Genomic DNA, 27,687 nt, shown 5'->3' with positions numbered 1-27,687 from the left:
CGACCGGTCGTCGTGGTGGGGGACTAGGGTTTTTCACATGCTCAAACTCCGACACAATCCCATTCATTCTACGTCTGAACCGCCGAGTAGGTACCTCATTATACGCACTTCGGACACACATACGCATACGCAAACTCACAACCGTAGAGATACGCAGCGCAGTGTTGTTCATTTTAATTTTGGTTTTTTTTTTTTTTTTTTAAAAAAGACTCAGATATAACTGCTTTTTAATACGAACTTTCGCTTTTCAACGATTGTTGTAAACAACAGTCGACTCGTTATACTTCTTACTCGCACGGCGGTACGCGCTCAGCTGCTGTCGTATAGTAATCAGTACATTTTCAAAGTGTGTTTTTTTTTTTTTGTGAAAGTTTTAGTTTTCTTTTTCGAATTAATTTTTTTTTGTTTTTTTTTTTTTTTTTGTTTTTCTCTGGTGACTTCTACGTGTTAACAACCCGACCGCAAAATCGCGTCCGTGATAATGATATATTACATAGTATACGACTCTCTGTAATCGTTCTTAAAGTGTTTCTCGCAACGGACCGCTTATTTTATTTTTTTTTTTTTTAACAAACTTTAATTCGATATGTAATCATGATAATATCACGTGCGCGATTTTTCGTTTTTGTTTTGTTTGTTTAACACACCAAACGCGATAGTATTGTAACAGTGTTCTGCGCGGGCGCGCATCAAATAATCAAAGGCTCACCCGGTACGTTGCGTTCCATTCACCGATGGCCGCCGCCGCAAACCCCGAGGAATCCGGTAATATGATTCATATAATATTTGAACCTGTCCGCCCGTGACCGGGTCACCGGTGGTAACCGCGCACCGGTGAAGCGGCGGTGGTGATGGTGGTGGTGCCGCCGGCTGCTGCCGTTCGACCGCGGTAGCCGCGACGTGTTCGATCCGCACGGTCTATTAATAGGATTGTTGTGGTTATTTTATTTTTTCCGCGAAAACTAGGCCGACGCGTGTCGTATTTCAATCGGGCTAAAACATTCTGGACGCCGTCCAACAGTCGCAATTATATTTCTAATATTATTCATCGTCTCTCTAGTGTACACGAAAATCGGCGCGCAAGTGTAGTAGTTCCAGCCGAACCGTCTTCCGACTCGCGCGACACATGAACGATTGTCCGATTTTTCTCTTTTTTCCCGTAATTCAAATTTAGTTCCTCCGATCGCTCGAAACGGTCCGCGTGTCTCCTCCGGTTGTTTTGGGAGCGACCGGTCTTCTAATAAATACGTCGCGATCGGTGCGTCGTCGTCGTCATCGTCGTCGAACAATAACGTCCGAGCGTTTGAAAAAAATCGAACATTTTCCACACAACCGATCCATTTCAGTAAGTGACCGTTGCGGATAGCTGTTGCCGTCCGTCGATAATCGAATACCGAAAACACGGGCGTTTCGCGCGGTTCGTTTCCCGTTCGATCTATTTCGGTCGCCCGCGGTGTTTCCACCCGGGTCTGCACGTTATTTGGCTCCGGCTCCCGAGCCGTCTAATAATACGCGCACCTCCAGGAACCTCAAATATGCAATAAAACGTTTTTCGCTTTAAATAAGTTTATAAAAAGAAAAAAAAAAAAACGTGTCACTTAACATATCTTCGTGTGGCTTTTAGATTTTTGTGTGTTATTTTCGTTGCACGTTAAACGGTTATCGAGTTCCGGTTTGCCGACACTTAAATCGACGAACTTCTTAACTCATTCTTAACTCAAAATTATTTTTCATTCAATCGTTTTATCGTTCTTCGATTCTATTCCACGAATTTTTTTTCCGCTTCGATGCAACGGTACAATCTTTTTTTTCTTCCATTTCTTCCATCGGATTCGAGTGTCAGCAATACTTAACTCGTGTCAGTATATGATTACCACAAACACGTTTAACTGATTGAATTTTTTTTTTATAGGTGTGTCGCAAATAACACTCTAAATAAAATAGGTGTGTGACGTGAAACCGAACAAATCGTTTCGTTTATTTTACCTTACCTCTTAAGACTACAAAAATGCCGCGTGTAGTTAAACAAGAAGGTGATGACCCAGATCCAACCCCATATTTGTTCGTATCTCTCGAACAAAAGAGAATCGATCAGACCAAACCCTACGATGCCAAGAAGGCTTGCTGGGTACCTGATGAACAGGATGGTTTCGTCCAGGGAGAAATCAGAGGAACCAAGGGTGATTTGGTCACGGTTGCTCTGCCCAGCGGAGATGTGAGTCTTTCATAATAATTTAAACATTTATTTTTATTTTCGAATCAAGCGATTTAGATTTATTGAATATGATATATATGCATAGTTTGTTTCTAGTACAGATATACGATTTTAAAACATTATTAATTTTATTTTTACATTATGCAAAGCATTTCATCGCCGTCCGAAATAAACAAAACATAAAATTATTATTTTAACGATAAAGTTATTAGAATTTGTTTAAATTGTATTATTTAATTTAATTCCATGTGCATTAAGTGAAAACATAATATATTATGAATCGATATTAAACAGCTTTTAGAAATTAATTGCAATCATTTATTTTAATTTAATTGAAAATTATTAACTACAAATTACCATTCATATTTAATATTTTATTTTTATCGTTAATTAATTATTAGAAATTTACCGAAGTAAAAATAAATAATATATTCGAATACTTTTTACGTTGTAAATTGATTAGAATCTTATGAATAACTTATATCATATATATATATATCGTTTTTAATTTATAATATGTAGTTCTATAATGTTATAATAAAAATTCTTGTAAAAATACCATTGAATAAGTTACAATAAAGTAAAGAGGATAAAAGGATAAATGGAAGAGCCTGAAGAGAAGTTTTGTATGAGATAAAAATTGTTTCAATTTCAATGTTACACACTGTATTTTGGATCGAATAGGAGAAATCGTTCAAAAAAGATAATGTGTATCCTGTGAACCCACCCAAATTCGACAAAACCGAAGACATGGCTGACATGACTTACCTAAATGATGCCAGTGTATTGCACAACTTAAGGCAGCGATACTACTGCAAATTGATTTACGTAAGTACCAATACCAATTTTACTAATTTACGTTTTCTATGGTATGCCAGGTGAAAGATTTTAAAAAGGACCAAGTGGGTCAAGTGAACCCACCGAAGTTTGAAAAATGCGAGGATATGTCAAATTTGACATATTTGAACGACGCTTCCGTATTGCATAACTTGAAACAAAGATATTACCATAAACTCATTTACGTAAGTTTTGGGGTTGCCAATGAAGGTGGCTACGAGCGCCATGTTTTTGAATTTTGAAACCCGTTTGGTATACTCCTCAACTATCCTATTTCCTAAAATAATCTTAATAAAATACAAGAATACAATTTTTAAATTAATACATAATTATCTACAAATATACATTTCAATTCAAAGACATTTTTGAATATGCCGTATTAACGTATAAATATCTATAAATACATTGCAACTTTTTTGTTATTACTATAAGACACACATTTTTCTCATCATATTTAGTTAATTTTCTTTGAATTGCATTGTGTTTATTAATACTTAATACTCATTACCTAATTGTTATTATATAATAGAATAATTAGTAAACTTTTACGATCAAATTTCCAAATTTAAAATTGAACTTCATCAAATGAGCTATATATCCTTATTAATTAAACTATAGTATTCCGATAATAATGATTATAAATAATTAGTTGATGAAAAACCTATCCTATGTGTTCGTTTTTTTTTTTTTTGCTGTGGCTGTCGACCATAAAAGGACATTGGATCGACAGCTTAGGTGAACACCTATTGGCTTTACATATAGTAAATTTTGATTTGATTAGTTTCTTAGATGTTTAGTAGATTGTAATAATTGTAGTAGATTGATTTTTAATGAAATTAGATTAGAATTGTTGTACTTTTTTATTTATAAGAGATACTTTTTGTTGTAATTACTCTTGATTATAATATAAATTTGATATCTGGGAACACTAATTAAAATTTACGAAATCGTATACACTAATATTGTATATTATGATTTTTTCAAAGTATATAATTATTTTTCAATGAAACACAAAAATTATCTCTTATTCGATGATTGCATATTTGTATTATGTACGATCAATATCAATACATTAATAACGAGAACATATACTTTTTATAGACCTACTCTGGTTTGTTCTGTGTTGCTATCAATCCTTACAAAAGGTTCCCAGTATACACCAACCGTTGCGCCAAGTTGTACAGAGGCAAGAGGAGAAATGAAGTCCCACCTCACATCTTCGCTATTTCTGACGGCGCATATGTTAACATGCTTACAAGTTAGTTAAAATATTTAAGTTAAAGTTATTGTCCTAAAATTTCATTGGAAATTATTCTATTGGAAATTCACTATACTCTACAAACCGTTGTAAAATTGTGATAGCAAATATATCAAACGTATGACCAAGAATATTTTCCATTAAATTAATTATTACTGTAATTACTCTAATTATAATTTTTAAATGAATAACTTATATTATTATAACGAATATTTGTTTGTTTTTTCTAGACAAAGAAAACCAATCTATGTTGATTACGTAAGTTTATACTTAAGATAATAATTTTAGTTTCTGGGTTTTAATTTTGTATTATGTTATGTAGTGGAGAATCTGGAGCAGGAAAAACTGAGAACACGAAGAAGGTAATTGCGTACTTCGCCACCGTAGGAGCTAGTACCAAGAAAGAAGAGGAAGCTGCTGGTGGTGTCAAGAAGAAGGTAACTTAAAAACATTTACTCGCTTTGCTCATTACAATGTGTTTCAATCATCATGACTAATTTTGTGCGATAGGGTTCCTTGGAAGATCAAGTTGTCCAAACTAACCCGGTATTGGAAGCCTTTGGTAACGCTAAGACCGTCCGTAATGACAACTCTTCACGTTTCGTAAGTTGATCATTTATATATTACCAATACGTTGATATTACATACGATGCTAATAATGTATATTTTTCTGATATTTAGGGTAAATTCATCCGTATTCATTTCGGTCCCTCTGGAAAATTGGCCGGAGCTGATATCGAAACTTGTAAGTACAACACATCAACATTTCTACCTATTAGTATATAATTTATAATCTATGTACTCATACTGTTGCGTTGATAAGCCCGAGTGCGAACAGGATCCAATGTTTAATGCCTAAACGTTTATCATTATAGATCTATTGGAAAAGGCTCGTGTCATCTCTCAACAAGCTCTGGAAAGATCTTATCACATTTTCTACCAAATGATGTCTGGATCAGTGAAAGGCGTAAAAGGTATTGTCGAACACAATCAGAAAAATATTTTTTCTCATGTTGAAAAAATATTTTTTCCCGTTTATTAATTATTATAATTTTACTACAATTTAATTAAATTTTATAAATGCTCTCATACACAGTATATATTTATATCTGTATATACATATATAGATATACAAATGTATATACACATAAAGGAGGTTAAATCACGGGGAGGTAATATAGTGAAAATATTTTACGGTCGAGTTATCACGACTAAAACGTTGGCAAATGAAATCTTAGTCTATTCGATATTAACCATTTTTGAACCCAAATAACTAACCGGTTGTTGAACACAGAAATGTGCATGCTGAGTGACAATATCCAAGACTATTACTACGTAGCACAGGGAAAAACCACTATTCCCGGTATGGATGACGGAGAAGAATTCACATTGACCGACGTAAGAACCTATAAATCGGTCTTTTTCCTGATTTCTACGAACTTTCCTTGTCCGCATCTCTCCTCATACCTATACAATTGATAACGTCGAAACGCTGGACGTCTTAGCATACGTAGATGACGTAGAATAGATGCGTTTTTTTTTATTTTTATTTTTATTTTAGAAAACTCATTACGAGTGATCGCAGTATGTAAATAAAAAACCAGCCGTACATTACATAACTAGTACAGGCGCCTACATATTGCCTACATATTACAATATGACTGTAATATTATTTCCACATCATGTTATACTGATGGTCAGCATGGTCTCGAACTGTTTGTTTTTATATTATGTACATAAACGGATCAACCAATTGTATGACAGTAGTTGTAATCGTGTATATAAGTATTTTTAGTTTTAACCATTTTCAGTCCCATGTTCAAAAATCGAACCATAGTATATGTGGTCTATGTACCGCAAACCATTTTTGACTCAAACTGTGAATGGTTTATTTAGTTGATTTTTAACTTAATTCTAACATTTATTTTACGAAGATCCATACTCTGCTGATTATATATGGTACTATTTATTTACGGATATTATTACCATAACTTAAATTAAGCACCGTTTTCACGATAAATTATTAATGATTCCAGAAGTCTTGCATGTGTTTTTAAAACAAGTGATTTTAAGATTTAAACTACTAAGATGCGAGTCGCTTAATATCACTTTGACACTTACCGGTGTACCGATTTTAACATGTCAGACTTCTGAAATTTTTCGCCCTTTATGTAGTACAAATAGTATTGATTTGAACCCGGATGTGTTTATTGAATGAGATATATTAGATTGCCTTTTATATTGATTTTACTCGTTAAACCCAATGCATGACAAATGGGGTTTGTTTTTTTAACCAGAAATGTGTCTCCTGTCCAACAATGTAAACGATTACCATTTCGTCAGCCAAGGAAAGACTAGTATACCTGGCCTAGATGACGGAGAAGAGTTCATCATTACTGATGTAAGTCTTTCCTTCTCTACTCTTCCATTGTCGTTTGGTAATGCTCATTTCGGATGATTATTGTTTCATTCAAAATGTTGAATATCATAAGTGCTTGCTAACACGAACCGTACAAATGTTTGACGATTATAAAAAAATATTAAATGAGCATTCCAAACAAATATCCTTTCGAATCCTTCTACTACCATCAATGTGACAACATATAACCTTTGAATACCTACCAAGCAGCTTGATATTGTTTTGGCTAAATTATATTGTGACTATCAGCAGTGTACAATTAATAATATGTATTTGAACTGAAATCTATTGTACATTTATAATATGCAAATTGAAATCTTCACGGTGTATAATTAACTATATTTCATATAATAATAACTATTGTTTGTTCTGGACTTTTTATGATTTTGTGATAATAACTGTTTATGCACTTTGCACGCAGAAATGACTTATTTGAGTAATCGAATATCAGACTACCATTACATTAGCCAGGGTAAAACTCGAATATCTGGAGTTAATGACGGTGAAGAATTTCAAATAACCGATGTAAGTGGTTGGTGTAGGTGCTTTACATAAACTATGTGATAAGGAATATTTTTATTAGCATAACTGTGCCAATTAAATGCGATATAGGTTTCCAGAGGAGGATATATTAATGACTAATATATAATTTTTCTAAACCGTACATTAATTAAAGGTATTAATTATACATTTTGGGTGTTATTGTTACTTTTTTCAACATTTTAGTGTTGAATTTTAGCGCCATGCTTTGTATTGTCCAAATATTATTATGTTATTGTGTATGTTAGCACGCATATATTAGTAAGACTCTGCAATGGTAAATGTCGTAAATGTATTATTTATTCAAATAAAATTAAGGATTTTGTTTAATATTTATGAAAACAGAAACGCATTATACAAGTTATTTTTGAATACATTTTCGACGGTTATGATTGTTGTAGTGTTTGTGTAAATTTTATATTTATAGTATACTATTTTATCTATGTTAGTATGTGTAATGTGTATGTGTATATTTTCTTCGTAAACAGTATAATATACTATTGGCCTAATTGAAGTCGCTTACTTTAACTTTAACAGAAATGTGTATGTTATCTGATAACATCTATGATTACAACAATGTATCCCAAGGAAAAATCAGTATTCCCGGAATGGATGATGGAGAGGAATTTCAACTTACCGATGTGAGTTATATTTCTACACAATTATAAAATATGCATGAAATATGATGATTGATGAAATTTCTCAATATAGATCGAACAGAACAGTGAATTTCGTATATATATTTATATTTGTCATTACGATCGGATATAGCTTTTTCAGCTTAGCTTCATTTAACATGAAAATTATTGATTATTATACTTGTATACAATATTATTTATTTATTTTTCATTTTTAATAAGATATGATATTTTCAAAAAATTCCTCACTTGTATTTTGTATTTTGATTAAGTGAGGGTAAGTTTACAATATATATATATACATTTTTTATTTAGCTTTTTTATAAGCTTTTGTGTATCCTTGCTTAGGTTTTGTATTTTGCTTCTTGTACAAGCCTGTCGACTTGGACTGAATTTGCTTTTTGACTCAAATCTAAGACAACCTTCAACTTTTCCTCCATTCATATTCTTTCCTAATTATTTATTTATTTTATTTTATTTTTTTTATTTTTTTTTTTATTTTTACACAAGAAAAATAAGTCTAATGGTTCATTGGACATATTTTTTTCATTACCTTAATGGTTTTTTTTTCAAGTATCTAAATTGAATTAATGACATTTAAAATTGTTTCTTAACTAATTGCATTTTTGTATACATTTTATTAAAACAATAGCAAGCTTTCGATGTACTCGGTTTTACCGAAGAAGAAAAGAACGACATCTATAAAATTACTGCTGCTGTCATGCACATGGGTGGTATGAAGTTCAAACAACGTGGTCGTGAGGAACAAGCTGAAGCCGATGGAACTGAAGTAATGACGACATAAATTATTTATTTTTTCTTAACATCTATAAAACCACATTTGATTGATATTTATAGGAGGGTGCTCGTGTTGCGAAATTATTGGGCGTAGACTGCGATGATTTGTACAAAAACTTGCTGAAACCCAGAATCAAAGTAGGAAACGAATTCGTCACACAAGGTCGTAACATGAACCAAGTAAGTTTGTCGATGTATATAACTTTATAATACTACTCCAGGACATTAAAATACGTGTTTAATCATAAATCATTGTTTTTGTTTCCATAGGTTTCATACTCTGTAGGTGCTATGTCTAAGGGTATGTTCGACAGACTTTTCAAGTTCTTAGTAAAAAAATGTAACGAAACTTTGGACACACAACAAAAACGTCAACATTTCATTGGTGTACTGGATATTGCTGGTTTTGAAATTTTTGACGTGAGTATCCTTATGTTTGTACTCTATTATAATTATTATAATACAAATGCTACTGCATTGTATATTATTATAGTAGAGTACATTCAAATTAATGAAATGTTCATTTTTAAATTTATATTATTAATTTAAAATTCTTACATCCTTAAATTCTACGTATTATTTATTGTGTATTTATTTTATCGAATAGATAAAATCATGCATTCCTTAAATTCGAATATATTTTTATTCGATATCATTCTGCTTATTTCTCAATTATTCTTAATTTTTTTCGTACTCATTTAAATTTAGCAAAATTGTTATTGCTAAACTATTAGTTATTGCTATAACTATCATAATAATCAAGAGTTGAAAAAAACATTGTTTATAAGAACTTATTATTATTTAAATAATATACGAATATACCTATATAAAATATATAACCTATATAAAATACTTAATTTATTATGAAATTAAAAATTATAAATTTGATAAACATAGTACAATGGTTTCGAACAACTGTGTATTAACTTCACCAACGAGAGACTTCAACAGTTTTTCAACCATCACATGTTTGTGTTGGAACAAGAAGAATACAAAAAGGAGGGTATCAACTGGGCTTTTATTGATTTCGGAATGGACTTGTTAGCTTGTATCGATTTGATCGAAAAGGTACTTCGAAACATGTTCGGAAAGCTTTACTTATTATGTGAATTTATTGTGTTTGATTTCCAATCCTCAATTGAGTCGTCCCTAGAACTATAGTTGTTCATTGTACTTCGATGTACGACGAAAGAATATTTCGAGAAATATTGGTAAGAGTTTTTTTTTTTTTTTTTTAGTTTTTTTCCCGTAGACATCATTATTTTGATCCATACCATACCTATAAACGTACCCTATCGTGTATAATGATCATATTTTACGCCCTTTATATATTTTCCAGTACCATAATGTATGCTATTTTATCCATCTGTTAGTAAGATTAGTATACCTGTAATCATAACAGTTGAGTTGACCATAGTATACCAGGTTATCCATTGTAATATCCAGACCAGTTTAACTAAATTAACGATATGTCATGATCACATCCATTTAACATGTTTATTGTTTGCTACCTAATTTTAAAGTACAACGGTTTCGAGCAACTTTGCATCAACTTCACCAACGAAAAGTTACAACAGTTTTTCAACCATCACATGTTTGTACTTGAACAAGAAGAGTACCAACGTGAGGGTATTGAATGGGCTTTTATCGATTTCGGAATGGACTTAGCCGCCTGTATTGAACTTATTGAAAAGGTAACCCGTATTGAAGCAGGCGGTTGAGTGTTATTGAGTTGAAATATTTCGTTGTGATTTAGATCGATCCTCCATTAGACAGACGAGGACATTTCATAACATAAGTATTTTAGTTGTTTTTTCCCAAACGTGCTACAAAAGACACGTCAAATCAGTATATTGTTTATTAATAGAAAAAGTTTTTTTAATTTATTATTTTTGTTAAATGTTGTTTTACTTTATACTTTTTCATTGTGCATGCTAATCGTATTTGCTTGTTTTTTACCCATCCATCCGCATCATTCAGTTCAACGGATTCGAACAGCTTTGCATAAATTTCACCAATGAAAAACTGCAACAGTTTTTCAATCATCACATGTTTGTATTAGAACAAGAAGAATACAAACGTGAAGGTATAGAATGGACCTTTATTGACTTTGGAATGGATTTGCAGCAATGTATTGATCTTATTGAAAAGGTTTGTATGAACACAGTTAGAAAGAAAATATATTCGTATTATATCAGTATGTTAATAAAATACTAAAAATAATCACTGAAAGACAATAGTTAAATTTATATATGGAGTGAGGTCATTGAGTATTTAACGCCGGAAGATGTAACTTCCATCCAACATGTAGGTATTAAATAATCAGAACATTTGACGTTCTGATTTTGTCATCTTATTATTATCAAACATTTGTAGTATAGAATTATTGCATGTTTTTTTTATCCATATAATTGTACAACACAAGACATGATACAATTTGGTTTTTATATGTGATTTATCGATATATTATACTTAATAACGCATTTTAATAACTTTATTTTACTTTAGCAATTTATTTAAAAGATTTTTGTAATTTTTGTATTTTTGTATTAGTGAAAGCATTGGTTAAAACCTTCAAACGTTAATATTTTAATCATACGAATTTTCTTTTATGTAAAAATCATTTCTGTTATGTATATTTTATGCTATAAAAATAATAATAATTTTTAACTATTACGAAAATAATGATTTACAAATAAAATATTCAATATTTTTACCGTATAGTTCATAATCCAATCATATTGTAATGTTGTTTTATAATTTAAATAATAACATAAAGTTTTTAAAATGCGTACATGTTATTAAACAGTTAAATCTCTTGTCTGATATGATTTTAATTTAAAAAATATAGCCTATGGGTATCTTGTCAATTCTTGAGGAAGAATCTATGTTCCCCAAAGCCACGGATAAGACATTTGAAGACAAGTTGAACGCAAACCATTTAGGAAAATCACCCAACTTCAGAAAGCCAGCCCCTCCCAAGCCGGGTTGTCAACCTGGACACTTCGCTCTTGCCCATTATGCTGGTGTTGTAAGTAATCTAATTTGTTAATAAACAAAATCAACAGAATTATTTGTTACTATTTTTTACAAAATATTTCTGTTAGACGATTTAACGTTATAAACATTATGCGATTTCGTTTTAGGTATCATACAACATCACTGGTTGGTTAGAAAAGAACAAGGATCCATTGAACGACACTGTTGTCGATCAATTCAAAAAAGGTACCAATAAGTTGTTGGTAGAGATCTTTGCTGATCATCCAGGCCAATCTGGTGGTGCTGCTGATGCCGGTGGCAAAGGTAATATTTTTTTAATATTAAACTAGATCTGTTAACTCTTTATATTTATTTCTCAAAATATCATCGTGTACACTATAATTATGATCACTTTTTCAATCAGATCTTCAAGACAACAACACGCAATTTATTTTCAATGCGTGGCTAAAAACATATCACTCAAATATTTTTTGTTAAAACTGTGAAAATGTTTATAACAGATTTTCCAAGTATATTATGTTCGGTTATTGAGAAATTTCACGATTTCTAACGTAAATAATTTTAGTTTTTTCCATTTTAAATTTCGTCTTTGAACGTACATACTAATTATTTTCTCAGAATTCGATATTGATTAAAAATATAATTACACCAAAATTAATGCAAACCTAATTATTATGGATTTTATATATAATACAGGTGGTAAACGCACAAAAGGTTCAGCTTTCATGACCGTATCTACATTACACAGGGTAATTTTACCAAAGTATTACACAAAATCATGTTTTTCATTTTTTTGTGAAATCGTAAAACTGCTTCGCAAATAGCACATAATAGTTGTTTACCTTACTATTATACTGTTAAATCTTCTGTCTTCTTCTTTGTTATGTTATTTTTTTTTACTACTAAAACACTCGGCAAACACAGATGATATAAATACCAACACGAATTATGATTAGGATAAACTATGATGGGTTGATAATAATAATAATAATAATATTGTTACCGTTGGTATTTTTTGTTTTAAATTCTAAAATATTTGTGCAAATAAACAGGAGGTCGTGGAAAGAAGGGTGGTGGTTTCGCCACTGTGTCATCTTCCTATAAGGTATATCTTCAGTAATATAATTACACTGGTCTTGATTTTTGTTTTTTGAATCAATTGAAATGCCGATTTGAAAAATCACAGCAACGAATTGAGTTATTTTGATAAGGACGCAAAATAAACTCTACAAATTCGGCATATTTTTTTGTGTATTCCTCAAAGTAGTATTAGAACTAGTTTATTGTTTTACGACCTTTAGATAGACCATTACTGAGACATAAGTTGAATCAGCATTAATATTTATTTACCTAGTCGATTTTAAAATACCGTATGGAACGGATATCGATATGTGTTGCACGTATTACATCTAGTCAATTAAATATGCACTACAAAATCTTTTGGAGATTAGTGCATATCTAATTTGAATATAACTTAATATCGTTTGCTATTAATAATATATTTAAAAAAAAAAAAAATGTTACAATTACTATACATACAATACTTTATAATAACAACACTTTTACTTTTTGTTACTGATCTTAGTGAGTCTTATTGTTGTTTGTAATAATCTATGCCTTGTGCCTCGATGCAAAACTTTTCATACCGTCAATTATAACTTTGATAACAATATCGTTGGAAACTCAAAATTATTACTATTGCCTTTTTAAAAACTTGAATACATGTTAATAATTTTCAGATAATTTCGTCCATATATTGGTTTTCTGTAGGTCTCGTCGGGTTTATATCATACGTGATTAACATTTCTAATCTCAAAGGTTCAAATATTTCAATAAAGTATCAGTAATATCACGATAATACTCGCAATACATGTTTGTATTTTAACAATATAAACACGAATATCCCAACATCATTCAGAACCGCTCATTTTTTATACGTCCAGTTGGATTTATTCTGAGTTGACGATATTACTATAGTAAAAAATTGTTTTGCGCCGGGGTGAGCGAGGTATGTCGAAGATGTCCTATACCTGCATTTGTACACTCTGTCTGTACTAGTTTTTTTTATCTTCGATTTATAACAATAATTTTATAAAAAACTTAAACATTTCTTAACTTTGGCGTATCCATAATCTAACTCAACGATTGCATTTCCTAGTTAAAAACCGTTTGAATGTGTGTTTTTGTGTAAATCTGTTACGTAATTTGTATTTTCGTTTTCTATCCCCCGAGAGGGAATTCGCTGTAAACCAGAAATTTTTGAAACACTTAATAATACTCGTGTGTGTTATTATCACAGGAACAATTGAACAACTTGATGACAACATTGAAGAGTACCCAACCTCATTTCGTACGTTGTATTATTCCCAACGAAATGAAACAGCCTGGTAAGTTATTGGTTTTTCACCTTCGTTTATGTATCTAGTACACGTGTAACATGTGATTAAGGATCGATTAAAACACGGGAAACGACGTTTATTCTGTTTTAGGTGTGATTGACTCTCACTTGGTAATGCACCAGTTGACATGTAACGGTGTACTTGAAGGTATTCGTATTTGCCGTAAAGGTTTTCCTAACAGAATGGTGTACCCAGATTTCAAATTGCGGTAAGCATTAACATTTATATTAATTTATTCTTCATATAAAAATATGAAATTCTAAATATTCATAATACTCATACATGTTTTGTATTTCGAAAAAAAAAAGAAAAAAGTCCTAATAGGTATAGTAACCAATCAGTGTAGATATTACCCATTGTTATACATTTTAAATTTGTTTCTATTAATCGTACAATACATTATGTTGTTGTACGAAGCACTTAAAAAAAGAAAACCATCACTAATATTCAATTTTTATGAATTTTATTTGATAAAAAGATACATGATCTTAGCACCTGCGACTATGGCTGCCGAATCTGATCCTAAAGTCGCAGCGTCTAAATGTCTTCAGGAAGTCGAATTAGATCCGGAGAGTTACCGTATCGGACATACAAAGGCTAGTTCAGTTTGTGAAAACTACACATACTTCCCATTAGAATTCCGAATTTTAATTTAGATACCCAGGAGTGAATACCTTTTTTGTTGATTAATTATCGGCATGTAGTGCTACCAACCCTACCTAAGCATCCTATTCCACACACCCAGTTAAATAAGCGTCAATGTAGTGTGTTATAATTATGAAGTAATCCAACCGGAAATGTAACATGTTATGTTATATAATTTAAATATTTTTTGTTTTTTTGATTAATTTTCATTTAAACAAATAAACAAACCAATAGATACAAGATCTTAGCTCCTGCTGCGGCGGAAAAGGAGAGCGACCCAAAGAAATGCGCTGGCGTCATTTTGGAAAACGTTGGGTTGGACCCAGATAAATACAGGCTTGGCCACACTAAGGCATGTTTATAAAAAAAGAATAGGATTTTTTTTGTCTGCATAATTTCTTGATTTTGCGCTTCATTATACACAAACTTATTGCAACTTTTAGCTGACAATTTTCGCTACATTTTATATTGGGCTCTAGGTTTTAATATAAACTGAAGCCGTTGTAAATACATACAAATTGGTTAATCTACTTCAATGACGCTCATCAATGTTTGACTAATATTAGATTAGATGTAGCACATGTGCCCACTTGATTTGATCTTAGTATATGTAGTGCGAAGCATATGTAGTAGATAATATCGTTGAAACATATTTACAAATAAGTAGAAAAATAAATACATATTCCTTTAGATGTGTTGAATAATAATTAAAATATAACCAAAACCCTTTTGTTTTATTTTTGCTTGTTTTTTTGGTTTTTTCATGTTCCACTATTTATTTTAAAAAAAAATCTTTCGCATCACACCACAAAAGATATAAAATACTGTATCCGAAAGGTGTGAAAGACTCAATGTCGCCCGAAGAAGCGACAAAAACAATTTTGGAAGGAATTGAACTCGACCCAGAACAATATCGTTTGGGTAATACTAAGGTATATGTTTAGGACAATATTATTAATTAACGTCATTGCTCATTATTAATGGAATTATCATAAAACTACCATCCACAGTGGCGTAATTTTGGTAGAACATTGGAAAACTATGGAGTTTTGTTTACTTATTTTCATAAATATTCGTTAAAATCACACAGAAACACATTTTAGACAACTTAGTATTCAAAATAAATTCTATTCTACTCGATCGTTTATTATGCTCCCAATAGTCATGATTTAAAACTTTAATTATTTTTCATTTCCAATTGAAAATAATCATCCCGTTTCAATAATAAAAGCGATTAAAGTGTACACAGGTTAATTTCGTTTTAAACCCAGGTATTATATAATAATCCTTATTTTAGTTTGTATTATATTTTAAATAAGTCTAATAATGTTTTCGTTTATTAATATATAAATATTTTTATCAATAATAACGCAACCAAAAGTCATTATTTGAAGTACCTTTTATTCTGCACTAGTTACAATAGTTAACGAAGATGCGTATAGTTTTATTTTCCGGAATTACGCCATTTAATGATATATAATAGACTAACAGGTTAAGAAATAATTTGTAAACATTCGTTCATTTCACGGACTCATATGTAGGTCGTGGTCAACGTTCAATATTTTTAGACTATTTTATGTGAATATTTCATCATAATATTGTGAACGTCATTGTTAAATATTTTATTAAAAATTATTCAAATTACAATTTTATAATGATTGAGGGTTTAGTTATAAACTTATAAGGAAAAAAATTGTCATCGTTCCTTAACACTCATAATATTGTAATTACTAACCGTTGTATTTCGCTTTTTGATTATGTTTTTATGGCTTTGTTATGTGTTGCAAAACGTTGTAATGAATAAAAAAACAAAATAAATACTACGTAAAATGAAGTATTTAAGTACAATTATTTTTCATCATCCAAGAATATGAAAAATTTATTGAACTATTTAATTTGAATATTTCACATGAAATGTAATTGTACGATATTTATTTGCACTTTTTATCAATTCTCAGTATTTACGTCAGTATTGGTAATTTTTTATTTAAATCAAAATAGAATAAAAATATAAAAAAACCAGCTTTTAACCAACGTACATATGTATTATACACATAGGCGCAACTAGAGCACAAATATTAGGAGTGCTGAAATTGCTGAAAATAAAATTAATGTTATTTCACTGTAATTATTTTTGATTGATATAAAAAAAACAAGAGATACTATATTTGAACTCAGGGGTGCTAAAGACTTCTTAAGTTATCCTAGTTGTGCCTATAATTAAACACTTCATTTTATGTTTTATTGTTATACAATCATTTTAATTACCATTCGCGAAACAATGTTTTCGACATTTCTATAGTATAATTTGAATTAAATTAATTTCGGATTTTTGGTGGGATATAATAGGTGTTCTTCCGTGCTGGAGTATTAGGTCAGATGGAAGAATTACGTGACGATCGTCTGAGCAAAATCATTGGATGGTTGCAAGCATACATCCGTGGTTATATTTCCAGGAAAGAATTCAAGAAATTGCAAGACCAGAGGTTAGTAAACGAACACTATAAATTTATAGTAGAAAAATATGATGAGGTAATATTAAAAATAATATATTAAAAAAATGTTTAGTTAAAATTAAATTAATTAATTTGCATATTTCGATTTCGGTCACCTAGTTTTGCATAAGATTACGTTTATGATTTTCTGACATGAAATATTATATTTTGGGACAGATTGGCTTTGTTGGTTATTCAGAGAAGCTTGAGGAAGTATATGAAATTGAGGAGTTGGCCATGGTGGAAAATGTGGACTCGCGTCAAGCCTTTGCTCAATGTGGCTAACATTGAAGATGAATTGAGGGTGAGTGTTTTATACAAAAAATTCATATATTTTCTACCTGAAATTTTAGTTGTAAATATTTTACCGTTCACTCTTTACCATTTTTAATAATTATGAAATTTCAAGAATTCCAGGATATCATATTTTATATTCTTAAATATAAAATATTTATAAATCACGATCAAATTTAGTAATGTTATTAGATCCTTGAATTTTGAAGTACAATAATCGATTCATTACACATAATAAAAATATATTATTAAAAAAAGAAAATTGATCTAAAATTATTTTTTATTACGAATAGTAAAATCGAAAAATGTTAAAATAAGTATTACAATTTTTATTTTATAAAAATACGCATTTCAATATAATTTATATATATAAAAACATTTTTTAATACTTCAATATACTTTTTAACATCATGAATATCATATTTCCCGTAAATAAATATTTAAGTAGATATTAAAATTGGTAATATAAAACTAAAAACGTTGTAACTAAAATAATAATGTTAATTTTGAAAAAATAACAAAGCTTTCTATTTTGAGATCTTATTTAATTTATACTGTTATTTTTATAAAAAAATTCTTACACATACCAATACATGTATGGTTTCCATGTTTATACAATCTTTAATTTAAATTTAGATTTTTTTTTCTTGATTTCATTTGTTTTATACAAACATATCAATATCATGATTACACTACTTGTAAATCCATTATTTTTTGATATTTTTAGTATTCATATAATATGCTATACGTATAAGAACTTTACTATTTTCGAACAATCATTAATCTGTTTTTAGAATGACAATTTTCACTACAACATACTATTATTATAATATTACATATAATTTATATAAATATCACCACCCATGTTGCATGAATCTCTATATATATGCACTCCACACGGTTTCTCCCACCCAATGTATTCTCACGCTACTCTGACCTAACTGGTCCACCCACACAGCGGCTCTCTTCATAACTACTAGACCGCTTATATATTAGACGCATCACTTGCCTTCCTGAGAGTCATCCTAAACCCCAAGTGCCGCCACCATGGAGCAACTTAATGTTTTGGAAAATTCTAAACAGCGATTGGAAGAAGAAGTCGAAAAAGTAAACGCTGCATTAGAACGGGAAGAAAAACTTCGTAAAGAATTGGAAGCACTCAATTCGAAATTGTTGGCTGAAAAGACAAGTTTACTTCAGTCGTTGGAAGGCGAAAAGGGAAGTTTGTCCAGCATCCAAGAAAGAGCAGCCAAGTTGGCGGCACAAAAGAGCGATTTGGAATCTCAACTTTCGGTAAGTGTTTCATTTATTATTTTTTTGTTCTAAAATATTTTTTTGATTTGAAATGTAATTGTTTTCAATAATATTTGAGTACTTGAATATTTTATAATATTTAAAACGTTCTTGATTCAAATTAAAAGAATATTTATATTTTCAAGTGACAATTCTTTAAATATATAATATCTGAATAAATACTTAAAAGAGTTTTAAATATTTTTTATTTCTTATAAATTATCGGGACTATAGTGAAAATAAAAAACCACCATTCAATTGAATTAATTAGATTTGTTCATATGATGTTTAGAATTTTCAAATATTGAAAACATTTGATAGCGAAAATTAAATAAAAATAATATTAATATAATTATTTTCTTTATAATCTATAAAATCATATATTTTCCTAATGAAAATAAAAGAAAAATATTATTAAGTTGAAGTTTAATATAAATATTGGTAGGTTAGCTAAAAAACAATTTTCATGTAATTTATTTTAATTTTCGACCAGCATTTATCATTTAAGTTTATCTCTATTGATTAATATAACTAAATATAAATACTACAACTTAAAAACGTTTAAACTAACTATTTGAATAAGATATAATATGAAATAAATAAAAATAACTTGCATACGGTATACCATATCAAAATATATACGTTAAAAATAACGTCTTTACTAACAATCGTAACTGGAAATTAAAAATACATTTATGACTAAAATTTCGATATTTTCGACGACGGATATTATTTGTTTCCATATTAATTTCCGAATTTAAAATAATTCTTCAAAATCGTGCATTTATATTAGACACATCAGCTAAAAATTGGACATTCATCACCCTCGAATAGTTCCAGGCGACATATTATAATAAATGGCATATGAAACAATATCCTATACGGGACTCGTCGCATGTTAGTCTATTTTAAAATTCGATGAATAATCCTAGTTTCAACGCCCCCGAGATAATATTACTGTGGAATATCTGTTCTCCTTCTCCGGCTTATCCCGCCTCTTCCGTAACATAATTTTTACAACATGTTGGAAAAATTTGCTGGCAACGAATATACCAATAAATCGTGACATAGGGAGTCCCAACGATAATACACACCCACACGCGATGCACCTGAAAATAGATTTGTTCTACTATTCTACTGTACAAAAATGTTATTTATTGCTAGTTTTATTTATGTATACATAAATAAATATGCAAAAATAAATATTTCTTTAAAATAAAATATGCCCACTGGACGATATTCTATTTACATAAACTATTTAAATATTTTTCTGTTAAATTTGTACTCGCTGATACAACGATATACCGTTTTCATTACATTTAAATAAAAATAGCAATGCGGCTTAATCTGTATTTATAGCATCCAGAAATGTTTGACAGTATTATAGAAACATACTATATAACAATAGTTGATTAGTTATTCAACAAGAAAGACTTCGAATCACATTGGTAAAATATTACATGTGAACTATAAAGTTTGGACAAAAAGCCTTCTGCATAGAATCTAATTAAATTACTTCAGTGCTTCCTAAACTTATCTTTCATAAGGCCCCTTAATTTTAATGTAAAAATGTTAAAGCTCTTTTTTCAAAATTATTAATTATATGCTAAAATTCCATATATTATTTCACACAAATAAATTATTAATATGTACAGTAAATCAATGTTTTTAAATACAATTAAATTAAGGCTTAAAGAAAATAGTTGAAATAAAATAAATATTTCTCTGTCCTCCAGCAATATAACCACGGCCTTCAATATGAAAAGCACTGCATTAGTTGAAAATTGTTGCTGTTTTATATTTAATAGGTGAACAGGTGGTTTAGAATTTCTATTGAATGTTATTTAAAATTTGATATAGATATTTATCAAAACTACAAAACAGAAATTTGAACTATAAATACTTTTTTTTTTTTTTTATTCATAATGGCTCATTTATTTGAATGATTCTATATTTGATATAAATACCAAGGTATTTATAAATATTTCACAAAAAAAAAAAAAAAAGTTAAGCTCTGTTATTTTAATATTAAATACATATATTACGTAATCTGATTTCATCGTTATTTTAGTAAAAATGCCAACATACCTACCTCTGTAGATCGGTTGAAAAATTCCCGAAATAAATAATTTAAACAAACGCATTTCTTGTTAGGTCATTATCAAAACATCTGGAAAACATTGGTTTGTATGTAAACGGTATTCATCAAGTGAAATTATCTTACAGTTTATTCATTAACCTGATAATTTATATCCTCACTATTTTATCATGCATCGAAGAGTGTTGTAATTAATCAGTACATAAATGTTTTTCTTTCAACACTATTTGGCAGACATTCAAACATAATATGTAACGATTTCATCAAGATATAAAATTGTAATGATAAAGATGTTAGTTATAATTAAAAAATAATAACGAAATCGTGCTAACTGTAGAAATACATTCTTAACATAGTGTTTGTAAATGTATAAAATTTCCGATTGATTAAATAGGCATTTATTACTGTTATGATTATTATCTACAATGTTAAATTTTAGGAAACCCAAGAGAGGTTAACTCAAGAAGAAGATGCTCGCAACCAATTGTTCCAACAAAAAAAGAAATTGGAACAAGAAAATGCTGGACTTAAAAAAGATGTCGAAGATTTGGAATTGGCCATTCAAAAGTCTGATCAAGATAAGGCTTCCAAGGACCACCAAATCCGCAACTTGAACGATGAGATCGCTCATCAAGACGAACTCATCAACAAGTTGAACAAAGAAAAGAAATTATCTGGTGAAACCGCCCAGAAGACTGCTGAAGAATTACAGGTCACTGAAATTAAATATCCTTGAGTTGTTCTTTATTAAATAATTATATGAACTGTGTACAGTTAAATAATTACCTATGATTTTATTATAGGCGGCCGAAGACAAAATCAACCATCTTAATAAAGTTAAGAATAAGTTGGAACAGACTTTAGATGAATTGGAAGATTCATTAGAACGTGAAAAGAAATTGAGAGGTGATATTGAAAAGGGTAAGAGAAAGACTGAAGGAGATTTAAAACTCACACAAGAAGCTGTTTCTGATTTGGAACGCAACAAAAAAGAACTTGAACAAACAATCCAAAGGAAAGACAAGGAATTAGCTTCTCTTACAGCCAAATTAGAAGACGAACAAGCTTTAGTTGGCAAACAACAAAAACAAATTAAGGAACTTCAAGTTAGTATTTAATCATATTATATTATTTAGCTGTTTTATGTTTTAATATGTATACATAGTTTTAAATATTAAAAATGTACTTTACAGTCAAGAATTGAAGAACTCGAAGAAGAAGTCGAAGCCGAAAGACAAGCTCGTGCTAAGGTAAAAATCTCAACAATTTCTTATAACTTTCAGATTAATATCTAATTTTTTGTACATTTTTTGTCGAATATAAACCAACAATTTTTATTTAACTCTTATTAGGCTGAGAAGCAACGTGCTGATCTTGCCCGTGAATTGGAAGAGTTGGGCGAACGTCTTGAAGAAGCTGGTGGTGCTACTTCAGCTCAAATTGAGTTAAATAAGAAACGTGAAGCTGAGATGAGCAAACTCCGACGTGATTTGGAGGAAGCTAACATTCAACATGAAGCTACTTTGGCCAACTTACGCAAGAAGCACAATGATGCTGTTGTCGAAATGGGTGACCAAATCGATCAGTTGAACAAACTGAAGACTAAGTAAGTTTTGTGTATTAAACAGTTGTTTTTAATTATTATCTTAAATTGAATAAATATTTTGTACAATAGTTATTTAAAAAAAAAGAAAGAATAATTAAAGTAGAATTACAAACATATAATATTATATTTTTGTATCCATAAGTTTATAGAGAAAAACAGTTTGACAGAATTTATAGAATTATTATTTTTAATGAATTCGTGATAGTAAGTTTAATTTTATCTTATCAATTTTCAATGAGAATAGCAATTATTTTTTATAAAAATTTAATATATATTTTTTGAAATATCTTATAAAAAGCATTTATTGACATTTTTTTTATTAATTTTTTAATTAGGAACATTCTAAAATGTAAATTACATTTTTAAAATCAAAAAATTAATGTATATTTTATAAAATTAGGGCTGAGCACCATTCACATTATCTTTCCAACGACTTAAACAACACTAGAGCTGCTGTTGATTTAGTATCTAGAGAAAAGGTAGAAATAGTGTTCAATTTTAGTGTTTCTATGTTGCATGATCATGTTTTCTTACCTTTATCTATATACCAATGAGTAAAAATATGAAAAGCATGTTAATGTATCCTTTAAGAAATTCACTTCTAGGAATTGTATGTAAACTATCAAAGAATATGAAATATTTACTATAAAGTGAAACATTAATTATACTTCTAAAAATTGAATAACTATTAACTAGATAAAATATCTATTTTTAAATATCACGATAGCTTCAAATTTAAATAAAACTATATTATATTGATTATTAGAGCTGAAAAGGACAAATGCCAGTTCTTGTGTGAATTAAATGACACACGTGCCAGCTTAGACCACATTTCTAATGAAAAGGTTGGTTAAAAAAAAAAAATAGTGTGTTGTTTAGCAAAAAAAAAAAAAAATTTATATATATATATCAAAGCAATGACCAAAATGATATTAGTGCTTAATTAATCTATTTATTTATTTCATTCTTAGCTTAATAAATATAATTGTAAGCTTTGGTGTTACTCGTGATTACTAGCGTCCAATATTATAAATAGTGAAGATATTAATATGATAAGTGTGAGTAATAACAATGTGACAAAATAGTTACCTAACTACTTTTTTAAAACTTAAAATATGTGTATCAATTTAAATGTATTATAATCCATATAATATTTAATACCGATTCTGTGACAGAAAAAATAACTTAGATTTATAGATTTATGTTGTGTTGTAAATTTTTGAATTTGTATTTGTGCAATTCCTACTAATAACTTGTAAAATGTGTTGTAAAATATTATTGTGTTTGTGTTGGTTTATAATTAATAAGTATTATACATATCATGCAGTATTGGATTATATTTTTTTATTTTATATTTTCTATTAGGCTCAAACCGAAAAGATCTACAAACAAGTTCAACACCAATTAAACGAAGTTCAAGGAAAACTTGATGAGACCAACCGCACATTGAACGACTTCGATGCTGCCAAGAAGAAGTTGAGCATTGAAAACTCAGACTTACTACGTCAATTAGAAGAAGCTGAATCCCAGGTTTCTCAGTTGGCTAAGATTAAGATTTCTCTCACCACACAACTAGAAGATACCAAGAGATTAGCTGATGAAGAAGGAAGGGTAAATATTTACATACAAATATAACATTAAATATATAATTATGCAATTAATACTGATTTATTTGTCTTTTTTCATAGGAACGTGCCACTCTTTTGGGTAAATTTAGAAATTTGGAACACGACATTGATAATATTCGTGAACAATTGGAAGAAGAAGCCGAAGCCAAGGCTGATATCCAAAGGCAGTTGAGCAAGGCTAACGCTGAAGTTCAATTATGGCGTACCAAATACGAATCCGAAGGTATTGCTAGAGTTGAAGAATTAGAAGAAGCCAAGTAAGTTTTAAAACAATTTAATATTCATCTAGTAAATCAATAACCTAGTGCAGATCTGAAAACGATACCACAAAAAATATTTATTAATCAAATTTTTATTTTTTAAATAATAGACGTAAGTTACAAGCTCGTCTTGCTGAAGCTGAAGAGACCATTGAGTCACTCAACCAAAAGGTTGTTGCTTTGGAAAAAACTAAGCAACGCCTGGCAACTGAAGTCGAAGACTTACAATTGGAAGTTGACAGAGCTACGGCTATTGCTAATGCTGCTGAAAAGAAGGCTAAGGCCATTGACAAGATCATTGGAGAATGGAAACTCAAGGTTGATGACTTAGCAGCTGAATTAGATGCCAGCCAGAAGGAATGCAGAAACTATTCTACTGAACTCTTCCGTCTTAAGGGAGCATACGAAGAAGCCCAAGAACAATTGGAAGGAGTCAGACGTGAAAACAAGAACCTAGCTGGTTAGTTAATTTAAAGATTTAAAACATTTAATAACATTTAACATTTTTAACATTTAATTTCAATTATAATGTATTATAATAATATTTTTATCTATACAGACGAAGTGAAAGATCTTCTTGACCAGATCGGTGAAGGTGGCAGAAACATCCATGAAATTGAAAAACAGCGCAAACGATTGGAAGTCGAGAAAGATGAACTTCAAGCTGCATTAGAAGAAGCTGAAGCAGCATTAGAACAAGAGGAAAACAAGGTATTGAGGGCGCAATTGGAACTTTCTCAAGTGAGACAAGAAATTGACAGACGCATCCAAGAAAAAGAAGAAGAATTCGAGAATACCAGGAAGAACCACCAACGTGCTTTGGACTCCATGCAAGCCAGTTTGGAAGCTGAAGCTAAAGGAAAGGCTGAAGCACTTAGAATGAAAAAGAAGTTGGAAGCCGATATCAATGAACTTGAAATCGCTTTGGACCATGCCAACAAAGCTAATGCTGAAGCCCAAAAGAACATCAAACGTTATCAACAACAGTTGAAGGACGTGCAAACAGCTCTTGAAGAAGAATCCAGAGCTAGAGAAGATGCCAGAGAACAATTGGGTATTTCTGAAAGAAGGGCTAATGCCTTACAAAATGAGCTGGAAGAATCCAGAACCTTATTGGAACAAGCCGACCGCGGCAGAAGACAAGTGGAACAAGAATTAGCTGATGCACATGAACAGCTTAATGAACTTTCCGCACAAGCTACCTCAATTTCTGCTGCCAAGAGGAAATTGGAAGGAGAACTCCAAACCTTACATGTAAAATAAACAATAGTTATTAATTAATAATTATTTGCTTATAAAATTTAATTATTATTTTGTTTTTTGCTTTAGTCTGACTTAGATGAGTTATTGAATGAAGCCAAGAACTCCGAAGAAAAGGCCAAAAAGGCAATGGTTGACGCTGCCAGACTTGCCGATGAACTTAGAGCTGAACAAGATCACGCACAAACACAAGAAAAACTTAGAAAAGCTCTTGAAACACAAATTAAGGAATTACAAGTATGTGTATATTCTTATTTTATTATGTTGCAGTAGTTTTACACTTATAGGTAGATTGTTTAAAATGTTTGTTGTTTGTGTTTAGGTGAGATTAGACGAAGCTGAAAATAACGCATTGAAGGGCGGTAAGAAAGCCATTCAGAAACTCGAACAAAGGGTACGAGAATTGGAGAATGAGTTGGATGGCGAACAACGCAGACACGCCGATGCGCAAAAGAACTTAAGAAAATCAGAACGCAGAATTAAAGAGCTCAGTTTCCAAGGAGACGAAGACCGAAAGAATCACGAACGCATGCAAGATTTGGTTGATAAACTGCAACAGAAGATCAAGACATACAAGAGGCAGATCGAAGAGGCCGAAGAAATTGCAGCCCTGAACTTAGCTAAGTTCCGTAAAGCACAACAAGAACTCGAAGAAGCTGAAGAAAGGGCTGATCTGGCTGAACAAGCAATTGCAAAGTTCAGAACAAAAGGCAGATCGGGATCTACAGCACGAGGCGGAAGCCCAATTGTAAGTAGTAGAACTTTGTTTTTTTGATTGAAAATACTATAAATCCATTAGCTACACTTTTACACGGAATACACCTCAACGTTATATAGAGTTATTATTTATTAGAATAGATAGATAGATCTTTATGGTATCATAATAAATTATTAAATTGGAATTGTAAACATTTAACATTCTCCGATTAATTTTATATTGTTATATTATTATCAGAAAAATGTTAAATGTGTACAACTTACTTTTTATCGGATGTTTGAAAAAATCTCAATTGTATAATACACATCGTATAGTACATTTAGTGAACTAATAGAATCATTATTATTCCAGCCTCAAAAGCCACGAAAGGTGCTACCGTTGGAGTAAACTCTTGATTCTATCTATTTATTAATTTGTAAGTTGGACAGTCGGATTTGTAGTTGACGAGTTATACACTCGATTAGAATATTTTTTCATCGATTGTAGCCGTATACCCAACAAGATTTGACACTATCCTAACTTGCATTTAAGTGTTTGACAAGATTAATCATTAATATTGATTATTTCGATGTGAAACCTCAATTTCAATGTTTTATGATTAATAACTTTTTTTTTTTTTTAACAAAACATCCAATTCCTTAACTTACTTAGATAGTATAGACCTGATTTCGATTGAATATTATGCGAAAAATGAGATCTACAGTCAGTTATGCATTTTATGTTTTAATTTGTTTTATGCATGTATCAACTCAACAAACGTCATCACACATGACTCAGACGTATAATAATAGCACTGATATTACATTTATGACATTGATTTAATTTATATTATGCAAATATTTTATATAAATTATTTTTATTTGTTTCTTTTTAGGGACACAGGCCGCCCGTTAAACCACAATTCGATGGATTTGCCTTCCCACCCAGATTCGACCTCCACCCAGATGGGGACTTCTAAACAAAATTTTAACTAATTTGTAATTAACTTAAACAAAAAAAAAAAAATTTACTACAATTTTAATTTTTTTTCAAAATGTATTATAAAACACCACGTATACACACCCAACAACAGAACTATACTATCATCATTTGCGACACACAAGCGGCCTGTCTGTATTTATTAGTGTGTAAAACAATGTTTTATTTATATGAAAACAATTTATCATAATGATAATTATGTTATTCAACAAAAAAAATTCTTTTAATTTAAAATTAATTTTAACCCCGTTGTACAATTCAGCTTCTTTAATGTTTCCAATAAAGAAATGCTAATTGTTAACTATTAT

General features: G+C 30.2%; 1 protein-coding gene across 39 annotated transcripts; it reads left to right on the top strand.

Annotated features, from left to right (window-relative positions):
* Positions 1–27,597, top strand: LOC112687578 (myosin heavy chain, muscle). Of its 39 annotated transcripts, none has more exons than XM_025560332.1 (35): positions 1–86; positions 1,913–2,215; positions 3,094–3,237; positions 4,154–4,310; positions 4,541–4,568; positions 4,633–4,747; positions 4,821–4,913; positions 4,992–5,055; positions 5,186–5,284; positions 6,608–6,711; positions 8,560–8,697; positions 8,766–8,885; positions 8,976–9,125; positions 10,229–10,399; positions 11,557–11,736; positions 11,852–12,008; positions 12,758–12,810; positions 14,005–14,092; positions 14,195–14,312; positions 14,984–15,101; positions 17,099–17,235; positions 17,422–17,548; positions 18,622–18,831; positions 21,369–21,641; positions 21,733–22,035; positions 22,123–22,179; positions 22,282–22,535; positions 23,302–23,380; positions 23,901–24,146; positions 24,224–24,420; positions 24,534–24,883; positions 24,983–25,677; positions 25,753–25,920; positions 26,006–26,431; positions 27,276–27,359. In XM_025560332.1, exons 2-35 carry the CDS (start codon positions 2,009–2,011, stop codon positions 27,357–27,359), a joined length of 5,910 nt encoding a protein of 1,969 aa, XP_025416117.1. In that variant the 5' UTR covers positions 1–86; positions 1,913–2,008. The 39 variants fall into 39 exon arrangements, with proteins under 39 accessions (XP_025416117.1, XP_025416145.1, XP_025416152.1 ...); XM_025560360.1 differs by lacking the exons at positions 1–86; positions 6,608–6,711; positions 14,984–15,101; positions 23,302–23,380 and adding exons at positions 202–346; positions 7,807–7,910; positions 14,583–14,700; positions 22,936–23,014 and having other exon boundaries at positions 27,276–27,597; XM_025560367.1 differs by lacking the exons at positions 1–86; positions 6,608–6,711; positions 10,229–10,399; positions 14,984–15,101; positions 23,302–23,380 and adding exons at positions 202–346; positions 7,807–7,910; positions 9,603–9,773; positions 15,564–15,681; positions 22,936–23,014 and having other exon boundaries at positions 27,276–27,597.
* Positions 27,598–27,687: the final 90 nt, after the last annotated feature.

This window comes from Sipha flava, unplaced genomic scaffold (genome assembly GCF_003268045.1).
Source record: "Sipha flava isolate LNK unplaced genomic scaffold, YSA_version1 35a_pilon_pilon, whole genome shotgun sequence".
Lineage (NCBI taxonomy): Eukaryota > Metazoa > Arthropoda > Insecta > Hemiptera > Aphididae > Sipha > Sipha flava.
The sequence above is the reverse complement of the archived record's forward strand: the minus strand, read 5'-3'. Positions and strand labels throughout refer to the sequence as shown.

Bases quoted from the DNA above. Each gene is read 5' to 3' on its own strand.
- LOC112687578 (XM_025560360.1), top strand. From the start codon at position 2,009: ATGCCGCGTGTAGTTAAACAAGAAGGTGATGACCCAGATCCAACCCCA. The intron at 10,400-11,556 runs GTAACCCGTATT...TAAAAAATATAG, and splicing joins GTATTGAACTTATTGAAAAG to CCTATGGGTATCTTGTCAAT. The intron at 24,421-24,533 runs GTAAGTTTTAAA...TTTAAATAATAG, and splicing joins GAAGAATTAGAAGAAGCCAA to ACGTAAGTTACAAGCTCGTC.